The sequence below is a fragment of the Anabrus simplex genome, chromosome 8 (assembly GCF_040414725.1).
Source record: "Anabrus simplex isolate iqAnaSimp1 chromosome 8, ASM4041472v1, whole genome shotgun sequence".
In the NCBI taxonomy this organism is placed as follows: domain Eukaryota; kingdom Metazoa; phylum Arthropoda; class Insecta; order Orthoptera; family Tettigoniidae; genus Anabrus; species Anabrus simplex.
Window position 1 is genome coordinate 140,354,201 of NC_090272.1, and position 21,254 is coordinate 140,375,454.

At 37.3% G+C, this 21,254-nt stretch overlaps 1 protein-coding gene across 1 annotated transcript in view; it reads left to right on the plus strand.

Annotated features, from left to right (window-relative positions):
- The window catches only part of bchs (WD repeat and FYVE domain containing 3 bchs), a 478,767-nt gene that overhangs the window by 16,214 nt on the left and 441,299 nt on the right, over positions 1-21,254 (plus strand). The window contains exons 3-5 of the mRNA XM_067152491.2: positions 9,513-9,758; positions 14,547-14,699; positions 14,787-14,979. Of these exons, the coding sequence (XP_067008592.2) occupies positions 9,513-9,758; positions 14,547-14,699; positions 14,787-14,979 (592 nt within the window). The remainder of the gene's footprint in view (positions 1-9,512; positions 9,759-14,546; positions 14,700-14,786; positions 14,980-21,254) is intronic.

The window sequence follows — 21,254 nt, forward strand, 5'->3', positions numbered from 1 at the left end:
TCTGAATGTCCCGCAGACTTGATGTTGCAATCACTCCCACGTACCACATCCTTCTTGTGTACTAGCTTTGGGCAGATACATGTCTTCCTGTGGGATGTTCTTAAATGCATATTAGTGTAGATCCAGAGAGGCAAAGTAATTTATAAAATCAATATCATTATTGCAATACCAATGTGTAGAGCTCTGGTCATGGTAGATTAATACAAATGAAGAACTTCAGTAATAGGCTGTAAAGAAGCAACAGTAAACAGCAGAATCTCACTGAAAAGTGACATGATGTTTACATCATTATGAATGATGTATGAAATCAAGAACGTTGATTGTGTTTATTACCAGATTCAAGATATACACTCACCGAGCTCAAGCTGGTTAGGTACTCCATCATCCAGATGTGAAGAGCCTTTTTTTTTTTTACTACATTGATACATTACATAAGCTTATCACTCTTCATGTGCTTCTATCTTAAATTTTTAAATCTTTGAATTCATAGTTGTTCATAAATGTTTCATATACTGTACTGTATTTATATTACAATTTTTGAGAACTGGAAAAAATTCAAAGGAAAGCAGCACGATTTGTTCTGAGTGATTTTCCGACAAAGGACTAGTGTTAGTAAAATGTTGCAAACTTTGGGCTAGGAAGACTCGGGAGTAAGGAGACAAGATGCTCTTCTATGTGGTATGTTTTGAGCTGTCAGTGGTGAGCTGGCGTGGAATGACATAAGTAGAAGGATAAACTTGAGTGGAGCTTTTAAAACTAGGAAAGATCATAATATGAAGATAAAGTTGGAATTCAAGAGGACAGATTAGGGCAAATATTCATTTATAGGAGGAGGAGTAAGGGATTGGAATAAATTATCAAGGGAAATGTTCGATAAATTTCCAAGTTCATTGAAAATATGTAGGAAAAAACTAATTATAACAATAACAATTATAAATAAATGTAAATGTGAGGTAAACAATTGATAGGGAATCTGCCACCTGGGAAACTGCCCTAAATGCAGATCATTGATTGATTGATTGATTGATTGATTGATTGATTGATTGATTGATCATCATTGTCATCCTTTAACCATCTCCAGCCAACCGGGTGTGGTACAAGAGCACTCTCCCTTTGTCTATCCAGGTACACTTCTTCCTTCTCAGCTTCGTGTCATTCCACTCCTCTTCCTTTCTGGTCCTGCTTTACTTGACTGATCCACAGTTTCCTTTGTCTGCCTCTAGGTCTTTTGCCTTCTGGTTCCTTTTCTAGCCACTTTCTTGCTGTTCTCGTTTGATCCATCCAACCTCCTTTTTACATGGCCATACAATTTATTATTATTATTATTATTATTATTATTATTATTATTATTATTATTTTCCTTGATCTTACATTTTCGCTTAGCAACTGCTTTACTTGTGTATTATGATGGATCTCTTCATTCGGGATCCTATCTTTTCTTGTTTCTATAGCATTGATCTCAGGAACTTCATTTCTTCAGCTTGAAGTCTGCTACCATCTCTACTGTTGATCATACAGGTTTCAAGGGCATATGCAGTTATTGGCATGAAATATACCGGATAAAAGGTTCTCTTTGTTCTTAAAGGTATTTGGTTATCCCATAGAAGAGACCTAACTTGATGATAAAATTGTGCTCCTTTTTGGACTCTGAAAACTGTTAATGTTTTTTGGTTTCTTGCCGTGCAGTTGGATGTTAACCTGTAGGGCTTGCCTGCTGACTGGCATCACTACTGTTTTTGTGTGGCTGATTTTTAGGCCAAACTGCTTAAGCTGCTGGTTCCAAGTGTTTAATTTCTATTGAACTTCTTCTCCTGATCCTCCCCAAATTACCACATCATCTGTGAAGATTAATGCATTGAAGTCCTCATTAGATTCATTCTTCACTCTCTTCATTACTTCATCCATCACGATAATGAACAGGAGAGGTGACAAAGTGCTGCCCTGTTGCACTCCTTTATTTGTAGTGAACCAGTCAGAATAACCATCTCCTATCTGGATACAGCTGTGGCAGTGGTTGTATAACATTTTAACCTTGTTGGTAAGATGTACTGGCACGTTGCTTCTTTCCAGACATTCCCATATTTTGTCTCTTGGCAAGTCATTATATGCCTTTTCTATATCCAAGAAGACAAAGATGATATCTATTCTCTTCTCCCAGTGTTTTTGCATTATCATCTTAACAGTGAAGATAAAGTCTGTTCTTTTGCTTCTAAACCTGCACTGTTCCTCTTCAATTTGTAGTTCATTAATAGCCCTTAATCATTGTTCAATAATTTTCTCCAAGTGGGCGACCCTGTGGTGTCGGGGTAACATGCCTGCCTCTTACCCGGAGGTCCCAGGTTCGATTCCCGGCCAGGTCAGGGATTTTTACCTGGACCTGAGGGTTGGTTCGAGGTCCACTCAACCTACGTGATTAGAATTGAGGAGCTGTCTGACGGTGAGATAGCTGCCGCAGTCTCAAAAGCCAAGAATAACAGCCGAGAGGGTTCGTCGTGCTGACCACATGACACCTCGTAATCTGCAGGCCTTTGGGCTGAGCAGTGGTCGCTTGGTAGGCCAAGGCCCTTGAAGGACTGTAGTGCCATGGTGGGGGGTTAAGTCCATGTGACAGAAGTGTGATTCATGTGTACTTGCCACATTTTTGCCTGCTTCCTTTCTTGAAGAGGGGAACAGCGATGCCTTTTGCCCAATCTTGTGGGATCTTCCCTTCTTTCCGAATATATTTGTTATTCTCCTTTACTTGCAGTAAATAATTCAAAACTATCCCTTTAACAGAGACTGAGGACAAAGCTTACATTTGACAAGATGGTCTCATTGTCGTGATGACAGAGTTATGATGTATAGTCTTACAGTAGTTACAAGTTGTATCTGTCTTAAAATTGACCTGTCTTGCATCAAAGAGATTCCACAATCCTGATTGAGTATACATTCCACTGAATTCTTTAGTCTTCTGTTTGACTAAGTTGTAGTGCAGACTGAGTTGTATCAGCAGCATCTGATTTTATATAAGTTGTTACCCTGTCTTTTAGAAGTTTCTCAGTTCATGTAGTTCACTCTTGTTCATTCCTTTATGACAACCCTTAAATGACATGCAATTGATAAGGCTGTCAAGTGCACAGGGTTGTGTGATACTCTTAACCAAATGAACCAGTCTTACAAAGTTTTAAGCACCGGGCTGAGTGGCTCAGACGGTTAAGGCTCTGGCCTTCTAACCCCAACTTGGCAAGTTTGATCCTGGCTCAGTCGAGTGGTATTCGAAGGTGCTCAGATATGTCAGCCTCATGTCGGTTGATTTACTGGCACGTAAAAGAACTCCTGAGGGACTAAATTCCGGCACCTTGGCGTCTCAAAAATTATAAAAATGTAGTTAGTGGGATATAAAATTATTATTATTATTATTATTATTATTTTTTTTTAATTCGTTAGGGCCATCTATGGACCACGGTGCTTGTGTTTTAGCTGTTTCTTGAAGTCATCGTCGTTGTTTGCCACAATTGGTGTTCTTAGCGGCTGGTTTGGCAGCTGTTTTCTTGTTGGTACCTCGAGCTTTCCTGATGGCCCAGTAGTCCTTCATTTTCCGGCTAAATTCAATCTTACGTTCCTCAGACCATTTCCTGGTCTCGTCTTTTGGTCTCTGGGTAACTTCTGTGAGGGATGTTACAAAGGATTTAGTTTTAAGAGTTGTATGATAGTTACTCCGATCAGCTATGTCGTTTTGATTTATGTGGAGTTCCGAAAGGTCCTTCTCCACTTGCTTCATCCACACGAACCCAGTAGCTTTGCCCTTGTTAGCAGCCTTGAAGATCCTATGAGATAATCTATTTGAGTCCATTCTGGATAGGTGTCCGTAAAAAGCCAGTCGCCTTCTTCTGATGGCATCTATGAGATTTTCTTGGTGTTTATATAGCTCACGATTTGGTTGATACCATCGGCTTCCATCTGGTAAAATTCTTGGTCCCACTATCCGTCTCAGGAACTTTCTTTCTTGTACCTCGAGGGCTCTTAGTGGGGTCTTCTTAGTTAAATATAGACACTCTGCTGCATAGAGGACTGACGGTCTGATTACTGCATTGTAGTGTCTTAGTTTGACATTCATCGACAGATTTTTTGAAGCATACAGCTTTCTACAGGCATGGTAAGCCTTATCTAGTTTGAGTCTCCTGTGTTCAAGAGCCATTGTTTCGCTGAGGTCCTCTGAGAACCATTCCCCAAGGTACTTTACACTTTTGACTCTCTTGATGTAGATATTATCACTGACTCTCATCTTTCCAGGGGCATCTTTGATGTTAGTAACAAACTCGGTCTTTCCTATGTTGATCAAAAGACCCGTTTTAGCCGCTATTGAGTGCAGTGTTTGGAGCTGAGTAGTAGCCTCCTGTATGTCATTTGCCAATAAAGTCAGATCGTCTGCAAAGGCTAGGCATGGTATCCTCAGGTTGTCTGCTTTAATCCCCATCCGTAATCCAGTGTTCTCTGGAAGGAATCTCATCCACTCTCTAATTATCTTTTCCAGAACGCAGTTAAATAATATACATGAGATGCCATCTCCTTGTCTCACCCCTGTTTTAATGGCGAAACTCTCCGAGAGTTGTCCTCTAAACTTTACTCTGGCTGTGGTATTGTGCAAGGTTGCTTGCACCAGCCTGTTGATCTTGTCGTTAAGTCCTAGTTCTCTTAATGTATTGTAAAGAGTAATTCTATCTACTGAGTCGTATGCTTTCTGGAAGTCGACAAATATAGCTACCCATTGTCGAGCTCTTGATTTGCTGTATTGAAGGATGGTCTTCAGATTTTGTATCTGCTCGGTACAGGACCTCGATGCTCTGAACCCTGCTTGATATTCTCCTAACTCTTTATCCAACTGTCTTGTGACATGGCGTTCCAGAATCTTGGAAAATATCTTATAGGTAACAGCAAGGAGTGATATTCCTCTGTAGTTACTGGGATCTGTTTTGCTTCCCTTCTTGTGGATTGGATGGATAATGGCTGACGTCCAATCATCTGGGAGCCTCTCACTAGTCCATATGTCCAGAATTACTTTATGTATGCTCCTGAAGGTGTGTTCTCCGGCATGTTTTAGCATTTCTGCTACTATCCCGTCTTCTCCAGAAGCTTTATTGTTCTTGAGTAATTTAATTACATCTCTGACTTCTTCATACGTTGGAGGAGGGATAAACTCAGTATTGGGGTTAGTTGGTTCTGTAACTTGGAGACGTTATTATTATTATTATTATTATTATTATTATTATTATTATTATTATTATTATTATTGAAGTTTTAAGTGGTTTCAAACAAAGCACTTTCCTATTTAAGTGTATTAAACCATTCTTTAAAATCTCTAGTCTATTTACATGTTGATAGCCCTTACAGTCGTTACTGAGTAACACATTCATATCACCCATAAGGAGTGTAAGATTGTAGTTTGGTATTTCATTGAATTCATCATGCTCATAAAAAGCATTCTTGTCACCATCATCTGCATCTTCCATTGGTGCATGGACTTGTACAATAGTCATCCTGGTGTGAGCCGAATGAAAGCATACTGTGTTGATTTGGCCATTTACCAGGTTCCATCCAATGAGAGCTTTAGTCACCTTTTGACTGAGTACTAGTCGAATGCCATGTAGATGCTGCTGGTTGTGCCCTGAGTACTTCTTACTACTTAAGATAGGAAACTTAAAAGGGTCCACCTTTTCAATACAAATAAATGTTATAAGTTTATTTACAACATATATTTACACTTGGAACTAGTTTCGACGCTGTTTGGCGTCATCTTCAGCCAAAATGTGGGAAATAGGCATAGGCGTAAGCATGTAGACATTTACATTATACAAGATGTTAAATCAGTGTGATTAAATGACAGACATGAAATAGTGAATTACATTGTCAGTTTACAAAATGGTCATGAAGGGTGAGTCAAAATTGTATAAACATGAGTTAGGGTTCAAAAACTTAATCACTTAAAAAACATATAAACCGCAACAAAACCACGCGGAAGTTCGAGATGAAATTGGTATTGGAGATTCAAATTGTCTCAGACACTCTTCCATTGAATGTTGCCTGCCGCGAGTGTAGTACAAAACATAGGTTAGATTTTGACAAACACAATCGTCTCAAAAATTAATTCCTGTTGTTCCTTGTGGAACATAGGGCATCAACAAAGCATCTCCATCTGATCTTGTTGCCAGCCAACCTCTTCACCTCTCTCCAGATCTTGCCTTCTTCCATTGTCTCCATGTGTACAGATCTTCGTCACGTTTGTTTGGGCCTTGCTCTCCTCCTTTTACCCTGCGGTTTCCAATCCAGTGCCTCTCTCTCAACGGCTTCATTCCCTTTCCTCAACGTATGCCCTATCCATTTCCATTTCCGCCGCTTTATCTGTATGGCCATCTCGGTTTCACCCGTCCTTCTCCATGGTTCATGATTGGAGATTTATTTCCGGCTAGTAGATGTTTAAAATCTTCCTTAAACAGCGGTTGACAAAGGTCTGCAACTTGGAGGTAATCACTTTAGTCACTTTCCAGGTCTCTGTCCCATATAGTAGAACAGCCTTGACATTACTTCGGAAAATGCGAAGTTTGGTCCTGATAGATATTTTGTTATTCTTCCATACCAGATAGAGCCGAACGAAGGCACCATTTGCTTGTTGTATACGTTGAGAAAAATCCTGTACTGCTCCTCCATCTTTGGTAACTACACTGCCCAAGTAGGTGAAACTATCCACATCCTCTATAGGTTCATCACTGAAGACAAATGGGTCTAGTTCATCCTTAGGGCCTTGGTCTTCTTTGAGTTAATTGTTAGTCCCACCTTTTTTCCTTCTTTTACCAAGTCTTCAATCTTTGATTGCATTTCATCATGTTCCTCAGACAGGAGACACACATCGTCAGCAAAGTCTAGGTCTTCTAACCTATTAGCCAATCCCTACTGGATACCACGTTTCACATTTTGCGTTACATTCCGCATTACCGCATCAATCACCACCAGGAACATGGTTGGGGAGAGGATACAACCGTGACGTACTCCTGAATGTACAGATATAGGCTCAGATACACTGTGCCCTGAGTAAATGACTGTTTTACTGTCACTGACTATTTGGTTGCTGCTAGTCTAATGAACTTAGGCAAAGGCCCAGTGTGTCTGATTTGTATAGATAGAATTCACTGAGTAATTGTGCTAGCCAGCCTGTTTGATTTAAGAATAGCAGTTCCAAGTTCCAATATGGATGATGTTTTTTGCAGTAAACACTGAATTTTATATCATAGTGGCTGGATACCCAGCTCTATCATCACTGGAAAATATAAGTCATTGCCATGTTCACGTTGAGATATTGCTGAACTTTACTTGTTGTTCTGTAGCTGTAAAATATTTTAGGTGTCTAGCCTGGTGTCCAACCCTCCTTCATACTCATCTGGGCTTGGGAACTGAAGTTTTGGAAAAAGAAACACATATTCTTTAACAGTAACAGCAGCAGCATCGCTAAGCAACAATCATGACATCGGCTATGAACAAATTTTGATATAATTCCAGTAAGACCAAGCAGATTGACTAGATTGTACAAGTTGTGTAGTTGTAAGCTAACTTCAAAGTTTGTTAAGGTAGCTTCAAAGTGGTAATCAGGTTCTCGACAGCTATCTAATGCAAACATCTTATGGCTGAGTTTTAATAAATTTTGTCACTTAAACACGAAATGTTTCACCAGAGATCTTTTACATGCCAACATCATATAATGTGGGGTATTGAGTGGAATTTTGTGCGCCCTTCAAAAAGCCGACTACCCCTGCCAGGTTTGAACCTGCTATCTTGGGATCCGGAGGCTGAATCTGTGAAGATTGATGCATAGTAAAGGCAGCAGTTGTGGATTGCATGAGTTACAACATTAATCAGAGCCAACAACCTAAACTCATCATATCGCTGACATCAACATTTATTCCTAATACTTTATACCCTTTGCAGTTGTGTGGATTGTCAAAGGGAACTGCTTGAAGGAAATTTTGTCTAAATATGGACCATGTAAACTTATTTATTTCTGTGCAATAAATTAATTTAAGAATCTTTTTGAAAGTTTGGTGTGGCAAGATGAGGACAGCTTGGAGAAAGTTCTGAATCACTGTCTACCTTTCACTTGGGAGAGGTGGAAGCTTGGGCTATTTACCCCTGCAGTGTTGACTGTAGAAGCAATTGGAGGCTTACTAAAACAATTATAAAAGAAAATACACATTTGGAATATTAAATACAATTAAGAATTATTAAAAACCATATCATAAAATCAAAATTAAACAAGGTAAAATACACGGAAACTAATGGCAGGATGTGGACAACAGAAGGAACCCTACGAGGTTGTGGATCGAAGGACTTTTGTGGCCGAAACTTTGACCAAAGAATAATTTATTTAATATCTACTTATAGTTAATACTTATTTATTATATAAACGTTAAAGAAACGGAAATAAGGAATACTACTGGTAGCATTAACACAAAAAGAAATACAAACCCCGATGAAATGAAGTTGTATCAAAGAAAATTACAAGTTGATCATTTGAAGCAATCACCTTCACCAAAGAAATAAAAATATAGGTCATAGGAAAAGCATTTTAAAATGAATCAGATTTGCTGAGGTCAAGCTTAATAAAAAATTATTTTAAGTTACAAAACTGTTAGAAAAAGCTTGCCTCGTGCCAACGTGAACATGGATGTAAAACCTCTTTACACCATCGTAAATTACAATTGATTTCTGATAAGAAAGATCGACGGGTAAACTGCTGTGACAAATTAAAACGTGAAATAAAATAAATTTACATTATGAAATTTAAGATTTGCTTACCCCAAGAGAAGGCAGAGCTCCTGGACAACACGTACGCTCTACATGATGCCGAAGACAGAATTCAGACACCCTGCAATGTGCTTCTCGAAGGTAGCCTGTGCTGCGTGGTGCAACAGGAAATGGCACAGCAAAATTAATGACCAGTGACCGCAGAAGAGTTACCTTTTGATTCATTTAAACCAGTCAAATTTAAATGTTTATCGAAACCGACTTTCAACCTATTAGGTCGTGTTACGTACATTTAGTATGTGTTGAAGAGATGTTAAGTACAGAACAAAAATGGCCAACCAGACACCAGTGGGATCTGAACCCACAACCTCCCGATTTCGTGTCGGTTGCTCCAAAATTTACTTGAAGAAGGCCAAATATATAAACTTTTGTAGCACACACCACATTGAAAATTCATTGGTATTTCCTTTGAATGATTTACTTATTCACTGGTTTATCTGTGAACTATTTTGGAAATATTCACTCCACTAGCAATATGTACTGCTATTTTTGTTTTGCTCAAACCTGTTATTAACAATCAAACAGACACATTTTATCAAGCAGAAATGTTATGCAGATGCAAAAACAATGGTATGACACTTTGTACACTACTCCTTACACATTCTGAGGTTTTTGGTGTCCACTGCAGTAGTTTTCTTCATGATCATATCAGTTTAGTTTTTTAAATTTTTGCATTTCAGGTGTTTGGAAACTGTCCATCTGCTGACATGATGGAAAAATTTCGTGACATCCTAGCATTTTGTCAGCAAGTATCTCGCCTCATGGTGTCGGAGATGAGACGGAGAGCTTCAAATCAATCGACAGAAGCTGCAAGCTGTGCCATAGTCAAGTTCCTTGAAATAGAGAACTCTGAAGAATCAAGTAATGGGTGGATGCTTCTATCTACTCTGAACCTACTTGCTGCTGGAGATGCTTCATTAGTGCAGGTAAGGGCACTAATGTGAGGCTTTGCTGGTACATTTTAAAATCACAACCTCTCAGTGAGTAATTATGTGTGTCATTTCTGTTTACCCTTCAAGCTAGAATTTAAATGCCCAGTAACTCACAGTGAAGAGTGAATTGAAAATTGCATTTGTTTAACTTTGTGCTTACATATTCTGTAGCCCTAAATATCTTTATGAAGAAATCTTCCCTGAAGTAGACATATAGAGTGGTTTTCCCTTTAAAATGTCCATCAGCATTGTAACCCTGAAACACTCATATATGTTCTGTCAACATATTGCGCCATTCCCGCATCTAGGTCGAGTCGCGTAAGATCCAGGCTAGCTCAATACAACATCAATTTCCAAGTGAAGTCGAATTTTTGGGCTATGGGTTCCGTATCGAGAGAGCACTGTCGGGGTATACTGTCGGATAAATGTAACCTACGCAGCGTACGTCTCCTAGTCGCGATCCGGTTCGTTTCTGCATATCTTGGTGTAATTCTTAATCTACATTCACTTAAGACTAAGTATTTATCCTAGGAAGTCATTGAAAGAATAATTAAGTTTTATATAATACAGTACTATTTTATTAAAATAAAGAAAATCTTGAAAAATTATTTTAGTATTTTGAATATCATGTTAAATAAATGAATAGTAATCAACTGACTTCGTATCTCATCAATTATTTTCAAAATATTTTCAAATTAGAGGCCTCCAACTAAATTAATAAAAAGAAACATGTTCACAATATTTTACAAATCTTGATTGGGAGCTAGAAAATGTGTCAGACGCAAACTATTTACACTGAATCAATTATAAATAAAATCAAAATCACGTTTTCATCTTTCATCACTCATTACATAATCTGGTTCTAAAAACTTTTACTTACTTTACGTATATATTCCCTAATCAATTCACAGTACAATAGATTCATTTGCCATTAGCTGTCCATATTCAATCATCAGCAATTATATTTGTTAAAGAAAGTATTTTCTCAACTGTTTCAAACATTTCATATATTTCAAACATTTCAAAGTTCTCGATGTTGTATTTCACTTGTGTTGAAGAAAAGATAATTCATTAAGTCATCCCTTCATTTAAAATAAAATAACCAGAATGTCATTACTGTTATTTAGTTGAATTGTTCATTAAAAATAAATATTAATTTCAAAAATTAATTTAAATGCCAATAAAGTAATTATATGTGATCTGATACTTTGCTATAATTCATATCTGACAACTATTTAATGGAATTCAAGTGGATATTAAGTAATCTGGCTTGTAAGAAGACTCTGACGCCATCAACTTTCAGTTACGATAATATTACCAGTGATATCATTCAATGCAGGTAAATAAACTTCCTAACTCTTCTTATCTGAATGAGAATATCTATGGTTAGAAATTTGTACAGATATAAGCTACATTTGTGCTATCCTCCCTATGTGGAATTATTTTTGATGATCTAATAAGTAGTTGTTAACATAGGCACGTTATATGGATCGTAACTGGTACTGTATGAGGCTTCCTGAAGAATTAACATACATTTGAGAACCAATTATAACTATTCTCCATCTCAAATTGCGTCAATTGACTTAATATCATCGCTAAAATTATCTATCTCTTCATTCACGACGAAACAATAATCATCACCATCATTATTCTTCATAACATTCTACCATTCTTCACATATAAATCATCCATTTCATATTACACATCTTACGTGTTACTCTATATTACAATAAACATAATAATTCATCTCAACTTAACGCATGTTACTTTCTCATCATTAACCATCCACCTAAATATTCTATTTTGTTCTCAATTTTCTTCAAATTCCATAAATTATCTTACTATATCTTCCTACGACATTATTGTAACCCAGCTTAATAGTACATGCCCTAATGTAAACCTAATGTTAACCACAATATCGCATCATATTTGCATTTATGCTAAGTTAACCTCTTTTCATTCAACATTGGCAACATTACGAACGCAAAGTTAAATCATCACTGGTTAAGCACTTCCTACTCCAATGGACTTGTCATTCATGTTAGATGATTACCTAATAACCTCTCATACTGTTAATTTGGTTGACTTTTCATATAACATCACTTCTTTGGAAAACTTAAAATAGCACCTCTTATGTATCTTTCAAGAAAGAAATATAAAATATAAAATGGCACTTTCCAAACAAAATATTATCAATTACTCACGAAAGAAATTAGTTTAGATGACTTATCTTTTCCTCCTGCTTTCATCGTCGCTGTTACATGTCCAGCTGGCTAGGACATGCTGTGTTTGGGTTCATGGCATCGTATCAGCCTCTTGGAAACGTTTGGAAAAGTCTTTGGTCATCTCCGGTCATCATGGGCTTGACTTGTCGGCTCGTGTCACTATCATCTAAGTAGCCTCCGCCTCTGCTTTTCTAGCACATGATGTAGTTGGTTTCTTGCGCAGTTGAAACAGAAAAGCACATCAACATGGTCATTTTCGTCATCTTATGGATACAAGGCCTGCTATGATGTATTGATAATCTGTGACTACTGCTTCTTATAATGATATCTTTTGATGTTTTGGAGTCTTTCAATATGTCTAGTAAGGCTTCAATCTGATCGTAATATAATATTTTCTATGTCTTGTGCAACAGTTGTTATTATTCTCTAACTTATTAATATTGAATTCCTTTCGCTTGGTACGTCTCCTTGACGGTATCTCGTGACGTAGCACTGAGGTAATCTGCCAGTCCAACTGTGCAGTTTTATTTTACGAAGTTGTAAAGATTCTTTATCGCTGATGTCTTGTACTGTTCTCGTGGACGTTTATTATTATTTATCTTTAATTTTATACTTGTTTCTTCACGATCAACCTTCTTCTTTGATTGATTAGCGTAGCGCTCTGCCAGTATGTCTTCAGTGAAATCAATTTTTTTTTTTTTTTTTTTCAATAATAAATTTTAACAATATTCTTTCGTCGTCTTTTCTCACCGCCTTCTATATTTCATTCCCTTCTTGTACCTGATGAAAGCATCATTCTTTTAACATTTATGAACATGACGTTTTATTTCCGACGTTCTCACAGCATAGTCACCATTTTTGCTCCAGGTAAACTTCACTGCAAACAGTGAAATGGCACAATATGTTCCCATCTCAGATTTAAAAAAAAAATCAAGGATATAAAGAAGGATATTAGGGAAACATCAAGTGATGTTTCACTTTTTTGTTATAATGGAAGCCATTTTTTTCAGTTTTGTCTTAGTCAGTTTATAACTATGAGGTTCTTCAGTCTGTTGAAACTAATTCTGTATTCAACCAATTCAATTCAATATAACATTAAATTAGAAAATACCTAAAAAGAAAACATTTATTAAAACATTATACATGAAGGAGATATCATTAAAATTAATGATATTGAATTGAATTAGTTTAATACTGGATTTGTTTTGACAGACTGAAGAACTTCACAGTTAAAATAAAAATCAAGTGAAGTCAACACAGTTGCTTTTGCTGATGACATCATGGTTTGGAGAGAAACAGAAAATGAATGCAGACAAGACTTGTAATGTAGAAAGCCAAATTCCAGGAGTCCAACCTCAAGATCATTGAGACTAAGACAATGATGATGGTGGTGAACAAAGATTATCACCTTATTTTGGTTTGATTTAAGTATAGGAAATAAACAAGTATCAAATCAAGTCAGAAAGAGAGAGAGAGAGAGGGGGGAATAGGAAAGGAACACATGTAATAGGATGAACACAATGGCAGGTCAGTGTGAAGAGGGAGCAATAGAATAGGAGACAAGGAAAACATGGAAACACGAAAGGACAAGGACAATCTCCAAGTCTTCATACACTTGGATGTAGAAGAACTGGAATTGACGAGAAGAGAGCCTATCTGTTTAAAGATGGCAGTATATAAATATGTGGAGATTGTCCTTGTCATCGTCCTATTATGTGTGTTCTTTTCTTATTCCCCTCTCTTTTTCTCTCTGACTTATTTTGGTTTGATTTATCTGGAACGGGTATTAAGCATTCTTAAGTGGTATGCAATATATGATGATGTTGGAGTGCTACTCCCATTCCCAATTATAGTCCCAGCATTGCTGAAAACCTATATGTGTTATTGCTAAGTGAGCTGGAGGTCAGTAGTTGAGAGTGAGGTATTCTTGGATAGTTGACACTGAAGAGGCTCACGCAGTATCATCCTACTCATCATGCTGGAAGGGTTACTTGATGTTGTTGTTGTTGTTGTAATAATAATAATAACAATAATGTTAATAATTTTGTGTGGTTATCGTAGTCTCAGACTAGCTCTTCTGAGGCATACCCTCTGCTGTCGATGTGAGGTACTGCATGTAATAGAAGTGGAGGAACAACTTTTGTGTTGTATGTGAATTGCAGAGAAGTGTAGAAGTGATGCAAGATGCAAACATGCAAACACTTAGTCCCCAAACCATTGGAATTAACCATCTGCAGTTGAAACCCTACAGCCCCATCAGGAATCAACCCAGGCCCCTTAAGACCAAGAAGGTCCACTTAGCCAAGAAGGTGAACAGTGATGGGGAGCATGATGACAATTTTTTTTTTTTTCATGGTTATATTTCAAAATCTCAGCGGCACAAGCGTTATACCTAGGTACAATCACTTTCATTAGTAAATGCTACACTGTTTGAACGTATATTTAAATTTAAAATATTTTGTATATGCATGGAAAATTCAGGAGTAACATTCTTCCAGTATTGTAAATTTAATTATTGATGTGAACACTTAAAATTTACATATTCCTTTACTTTCAGGTTATGACATCTGTGGCTGTACCATCAACTCTAGTCAAATGTTTATATTTATTCTTTGACCTTCCTGATATTGAGAATCCAGACACTGCAGAGACAGGCAGTGAATTCACACCAAGAGAAAGAAGAATATTGCTTCAAAAAATATTTGTCCAGGTAATGTGCGAAATCACAGTTTTCACCTTTTTAAAAAATCATATATATACAGTTTCTTGTGTAAGACAGTTGCTGTTTCCTCTGCAGTTGTTGGTGAGGTTGTGCAGCCACACCTCTCCTGCTGAAGAACTTGCACGCAAGGATGATCTCACATTGCTGTTCTCAGCCATTACCAGTTGGTGTCTTCCTCATAATGTCATGTGGAGGAAAAGTGCTGCAGAAGTTCTCATGACTTTATCTCGTCATGGGCTCACACAGCCGGTAGTCAGCTATATCCATAGTAAGTTTTTATGAACCATTTCTTACCAGACCAGGTAACAGTGTTAGAAGTAGTTATTTAACGTTATTTCCTTTCATTTAGATTTTCACAGTTCATAATACTGGAAGATTTTTAGGTATTAACAATGTCCATTGATTTAAAGTGCAAATATCTCCAGCTTTTGTGAAGAGCCACACTACTCCACTTCAAGAGGGAACCACTATAAAGTGTCTTCACATCTATGTTGAAGTGTTATTTTATTTTGAAGCTAGAATCATTGTGGTCCTTAATCCTCGTGCATGTTACTTTTGGATTATTTTGCTTTTTTAAATTCACTTTATAAGTCATGGGCATATAGCTAAGTGGTATTATCATTGGCTTCTCAACAAGGTGGCCATGATTCCAGTCCTGGTCAAAGCATGTGGGTTTCAAAAATAAGAAGTCTTGTTCAGTGTTGCCAACTCAGCGAATTTTATGCTAAATTTGGCGGAATTTTATATGAAACAGCGGACAAAATTTCCTTTTAGTGGGCAGCAGAATTTTTCACGGATTTTTAAACTTCTGTTAACAGTTTTCAGCGGTAACAATATCATATTTTATCATAAGGAGAAACAGTAATAACCCTCTTTGTTAAAATGTTGGAGAATCAATAAATCATTCCAGTCGTGGAGACTATACTACAACAACAATGGAATCTATGACGAAAGTGAAAAAACTTTTGAAATAAATCTGAAAATCTCCTTATGTGCCGTGCTGGTGAGCTGCAAAGTTGACGGGAAGTTTCTTTGCCTGCTCTGAAAGAGCTAGGATTTTGGTCTAATGCTGTTGTTGAAAGAGCTCTCAGCCAATTGTATTAGGTAAAAAATCTTGAATGTCTACCGCTATTGGTTACCATACGAGCAGGATTGAAACGAGTGAACAAGAGTTGCAGTGATCATGAATTGGCATCAGATATTTTGAAAAGGCATGATACCATGGCTTCATATGAAACTACACGAGAGAAGATGATGACACCCTGTTCAAAAACTTGTGAGTAACGAATTAATTTCCTCTATGAAAAAGTTGGTATATGCTATTTTGATTTTTTCCAAAATTTAGTGGAATTTAGCGGATTTTTAACTAAAATTTAGCGGATAAAATATTTTTGTGTTGGCAGCACTGGTCTTGTTCCTGTGGATGGGACTCCATGTAAAACTTACGGGTCCCATGGCTATGATCACAATATCAACACTTGCATAAAACTACAGGGTTGGTTCTTACTTTAGAAGTCACCTTTATTCTCCTTTACCTCTCTAAATTTATATTTAGTCGATTATCTCCTAAATTTCTCTCTACCCTCTTCATTCAAGCCTGTCATTTATGAACTCTGTCCTTGGAATTTTTTATGCTACATGGCCCTAATGTTGAAAGAAGAGCACCCATTGCTTCTGATTAACAAGATTTATTGTTATATAAAGCTTAAAAAGCATGTTTTTTGTTCTTACTAGTGATCATTCTTGTTATTTTCATGTTTGTTACTATCAACTTATGAATAAGATATCCTGAGAACCCATAAGCATACCTGCCAACCCTTCCGATTTACCCGGAAACTTTCCATTTTTTAACTCGTCTTCGTTTTTCTGATTTATTTTTACTTCTTCCTATTTTTGACCAATATAACCTCCAGTACAGTCAATACTCTTCCCCTAGGACAGGGATGGCGAACCTATGCCACGCGTGCCACTAGGTGACACGCGAACATGATTTCGGTGGCACGCCACATGGACATAATGATGTTTTTATATACGTCTTGTACTACAGACAATGCATATCTTATAGTGTTTCACGTGTAAGAAATAAATATCGAAAATCGAAATACTTGTTCTATTCGGACGTGCAATATGGCAACACTGCTACACTGATAGGTATGAAATTCAAATGAGATAAGTGTCGTTTTCTGGTGGTTTTGTATACGGACCTTGCAAACATGTTTTCAGTGCCTAAAAAAAACACAAAACAAAAAAAAAGGACAAGGGAATTCGGACGGATAGAAAGATGTATTGCCTGCATTCGAAAACAATTGTATTCTCTACATTTAATGTAAAGCGCCATTTCGAGACTAATCATTCAAATGTTTGTTCGATGCCAAATGAAGAAAGAGAGTTCATTTCACAAAATATCGAACTTTCACAAAATGTCAAACTTTTCACAAAATAAACAAATTATTTTATATCACATTTCCATCCGAGGAATATCAGTGTGGCTGTTATATCTGTCTTACTGCATAGTACAGCATGCATGGGAAACTGCTTTCTGACGGCGAGTTCTTGAAATAAACTGTCTTATTGACGCCAGACACATTATTTGAGAACTTTCCTAACAAACACAAATAATTAACAGAATTAAAGGAATGCAAGCCAGCTGAACTGCTGTCAAGGATAGAATAATAAGATTGAGTGAAGAAGTTTCGGAGCAATTGAAAGGTAATTTGGATGTACGCAGTATGTTTTGGTGAAAGCACGGATGTCACCTTACAAGCGAGGATAGCTGTTTTTTCCGATTTTGCTTGCTTGCTTCTTGTTTAAAGGGGCCTAACATCTAGGGTCATCGGCCCTTTTCCGATTTTCTTGTGGAGATGTGATGAGGGAGAAATAAGTAAAATTGTTGAGCATACGAACTACGACAACATGGAAAGATAATTAAGCTAAAGGAGGAAGTGAAGTCAATTGGAAATATTCCTATTTTTGATTTTTTATATCTAATATTTATTTTCTGCCAGACCAACGCTTTGCTACGGCAGTGAGGCATGGACAATAAGAACTCAAGACATTTCCAGAATTACAGCACGTGAAATGACATTCATGCGCAGAACAGCAGGCTATACGAAATGGGATCGTATAAGAAATGAAGATGTGCTTAAGGGACTGAATGTGAAATCAGTAATCAATTACATCTATGATTACCAAGAAAACTGGAAACGTCATGTTCAAAGGATGGAATCTGGAAGACTACCAAAGGAGATCCTACGCTATCAACCAAGAGGACAGAGATCTATAGGACGTCCAATGAAGCGATGGAAAGAAAATGCAAGACCGTAACAGGCCACATGGCCCAGTACTTGGAAGGATGATGATGATGATGATTATGACATAACCTCTCCTGCCCAAATGCCAACCTCACCTTCCCGAGATGAAAAAACCTGTTCCCAGCCCTGTTGACAGAGTCACGGCGGTATAACCGTTACATCCATTATGGAGGAAATGCTGTGATTTCAGCTAGTCCATTAGCTGAGAGGTGGCAGCCCCACCAATGGTCTTACTTCCTTCAGGCTAGCAACCCGTCGGAAGGACATTTGATTGCTTTCAAGTCTTGCAAAAAGTAAAATGCAAGACCGTAACGGGTCACATGGCCCAATACTTGGAAGGAAGATGATGGCGATGATGATATTTATTTTCTTACAATTTGTTTTACGTCACACCGACACAGATAGGTCTTATGGTGATGATAGGAAAGGAAAGGCATAAGAGTAGGAAGGAAACCGCCGTGGCCTTAATTGAGGTACAGCCCCAGCATTTGCCTGGCGTGAAAATGGGAAACCCTCTTCAGGGCTGCCGACAGTGGGGCTCGAACCCACTATTTCCCGGATGCAAGCTCACAGTTGCGCGCCTTAACCGCGCGGCCAACTCGCCCAGTAGTAATATTTAATGACGAAGTGTGTTACAATGGGAGCTTATTATTTATATTTTTACAAATAATATGAGGTACCGGTAACTTATTCCAAAAACAAATGTATTTACAAGATATCTAAAAAGTAAATAAATCAGTAATAAATAAATGAATAAATATTATGAAATAATTGGAATTTGGAAAGGAAATAGTGGATGGGAGGGAGTTGTAGGTTGTAGCCATTTCTTAAAGGAAAATAACAAGTGGCACAGTCAACAGTGGAGAATAATAAACCAGACTTAAAATGGCACACTAGTTGAAAAAGGTTCGCCATCCCTGCCCTAGGATAAAGGTTAAATTCTTATGTGCTTGTGTAATTTACGCAACCTCATTTTCAAGCGTATTTATTTGATGCTTTATTTCGCCAGTGTATCATGCATCGCTTTCGTGTATTGTGTTTCTCTATCACCATAGCAGCGTGTGTGCGTTACAGCTCAAACCATCAAAACTCAAAACAAAACAAACAAAATATGGTTAAGAGACGAAATTAAATTCTTGTACAGGAAGAAATCTTTTTTTGAATCAGAAATTATACGACACTCACCTCGCAGCGACTAAACTACTTTCAAACGCACAATGCACACTATTCTATCAAGAAGTAGAGAACAAATTATTCTACGAACTAGCCAAAAAACAGTCTAATTTGGAGAATAAACTCAACAGGCTAAAAAACTGCCAACTACATAACCAACAAACTAGAAACTCCAATAGTAACACGTTCGATCGTACGCAGTTTCATCCAGCTGTTGTAAATCTATCTAACACGCCCTTAAGTGAAAGTGAACACTTAACTTTATCCAAAGGACCGAAACACAACTGGCCAAACTTGAACAGCCTCAACATAGCCGCTACTATGATCACAGAATCAGAGCTAGCCATCAGCAAAATGCCGGAAGACACGCAAAATGAGGTTAGAACCGATGTTAAAAGGAAACTGACTGATATCCTCCCCAATTTAACCAACCCCGCAAATAACCTCAATAATAGAGAAAAAATTGCTGAACAAAAGCGCATATACGCCCTCAAGAAGAAAATTAAAGACAACGAACTCATCGTAACCAAAGCTGACAAAGGCAATGCAACAGTTATCATGGATAAAAAAGTATATATTGAAAAAACAAAAAACTTTTTCACAGACAGCTCATTTTCCATAATCAAAAAAGACCCCACCCAAAAAATTCAAAAACTACTTAAACAAACTCTTAAAAACACTTCATTTTTATTTACCGAACAGGAAAAATCCAAACTCATACATATGAACCCAGGACTCCCCACTGCTAAAGCTCTTCCCAAAATTCACAAAACCGGAATTCCCATCCGGCCAATTATCAACTATAGACTGAGCCCCTTATACAAAATATCACAATTCATCCAATGTTTCTTAAGAAAAAATTATCAATTCTTATCCAAAAAGTCTATTAAAAACACATCTGAGCTAGTAGAAAAACTAAACAAGTTCAATTTGCAACCGGATCACTCCATCCACTCTTTCGATATTGTAAACATGTACCCAAGCATACAAGTATCAAAATTAATTCCGATAATTATAAACAATTTAAACAAAAACAGCCACTTAAGCAAACTAGAGATACAAGAGTTTATCACAATATTAAAACTTATCATCGACAATAACTTCTTCACTTTTGACAATGTCATATATCAACAAAATGGTTTGGCAATGGGGTCACCGGCCTCAGGTATCTTAGCAGAAATATACCTGGACTTCCTCGAATACACCAAAATTGACAACGAATTCGAAAACATTCTCTTTTGGGCCAGATATGTCGACGATGTCTTTGTAATCATGAATGAGAAATCAATTAACGCACCCACCACCCTCTTAAGACTCAACAATATTGATCCTCATATCAAATTCACACTAGAATCCGAATCAAATCAAAAAATCAACTTTCTAGATTTAACCATCACTAGAAACTCAGATTTTTTCAGTTATAAAATTTTCAGAAAACCCACTCAAACAGCCTCCACCATTCGCCAAGATTCAGTGCACCCCCAGTCCCACAAACGAGCCACATACAACAGCCTAGTTCACCGAGCCTTCAGCATACCTATGTCCAATAAAGATCTAAAAAACGAACTCAACACAATCCGCGGAATCGCAAAATTCAACGGCTTCAGCAATCATTTTATAGAAAGGATAATCAATAAACACAAACATCGCCCAAAAACTACCCTCAAAAAAAGAAATAACCTAACCTCTAACATTTTCCACCTTCACGTTCAACAATGATATCTGCAAGTTAACCAACATCTTTAAGAAACAAGGCATTAAAATAGCCTTCAAAACCAACAATAAGAACATGAACGTTTTATACAATACTTCACACATCAACAAGACCAGCAGTTTTTTAAAATCAGGAGTTTATAGGATCAAATGTACCACCTGTAAAAAAAAACCTACATCGGGCAAACCGGGAGAAACTTCATTATCAGATACCACGAGCACACTAACGCAATAAAATACAACAGGTTTTCAGCCATCGGCCAACACATGCAAGATTATAACCATAATTTCACCAATATTGAACAAGACATTGACATCCTCGTATTAGGAAACAAGGGCCCTTTAC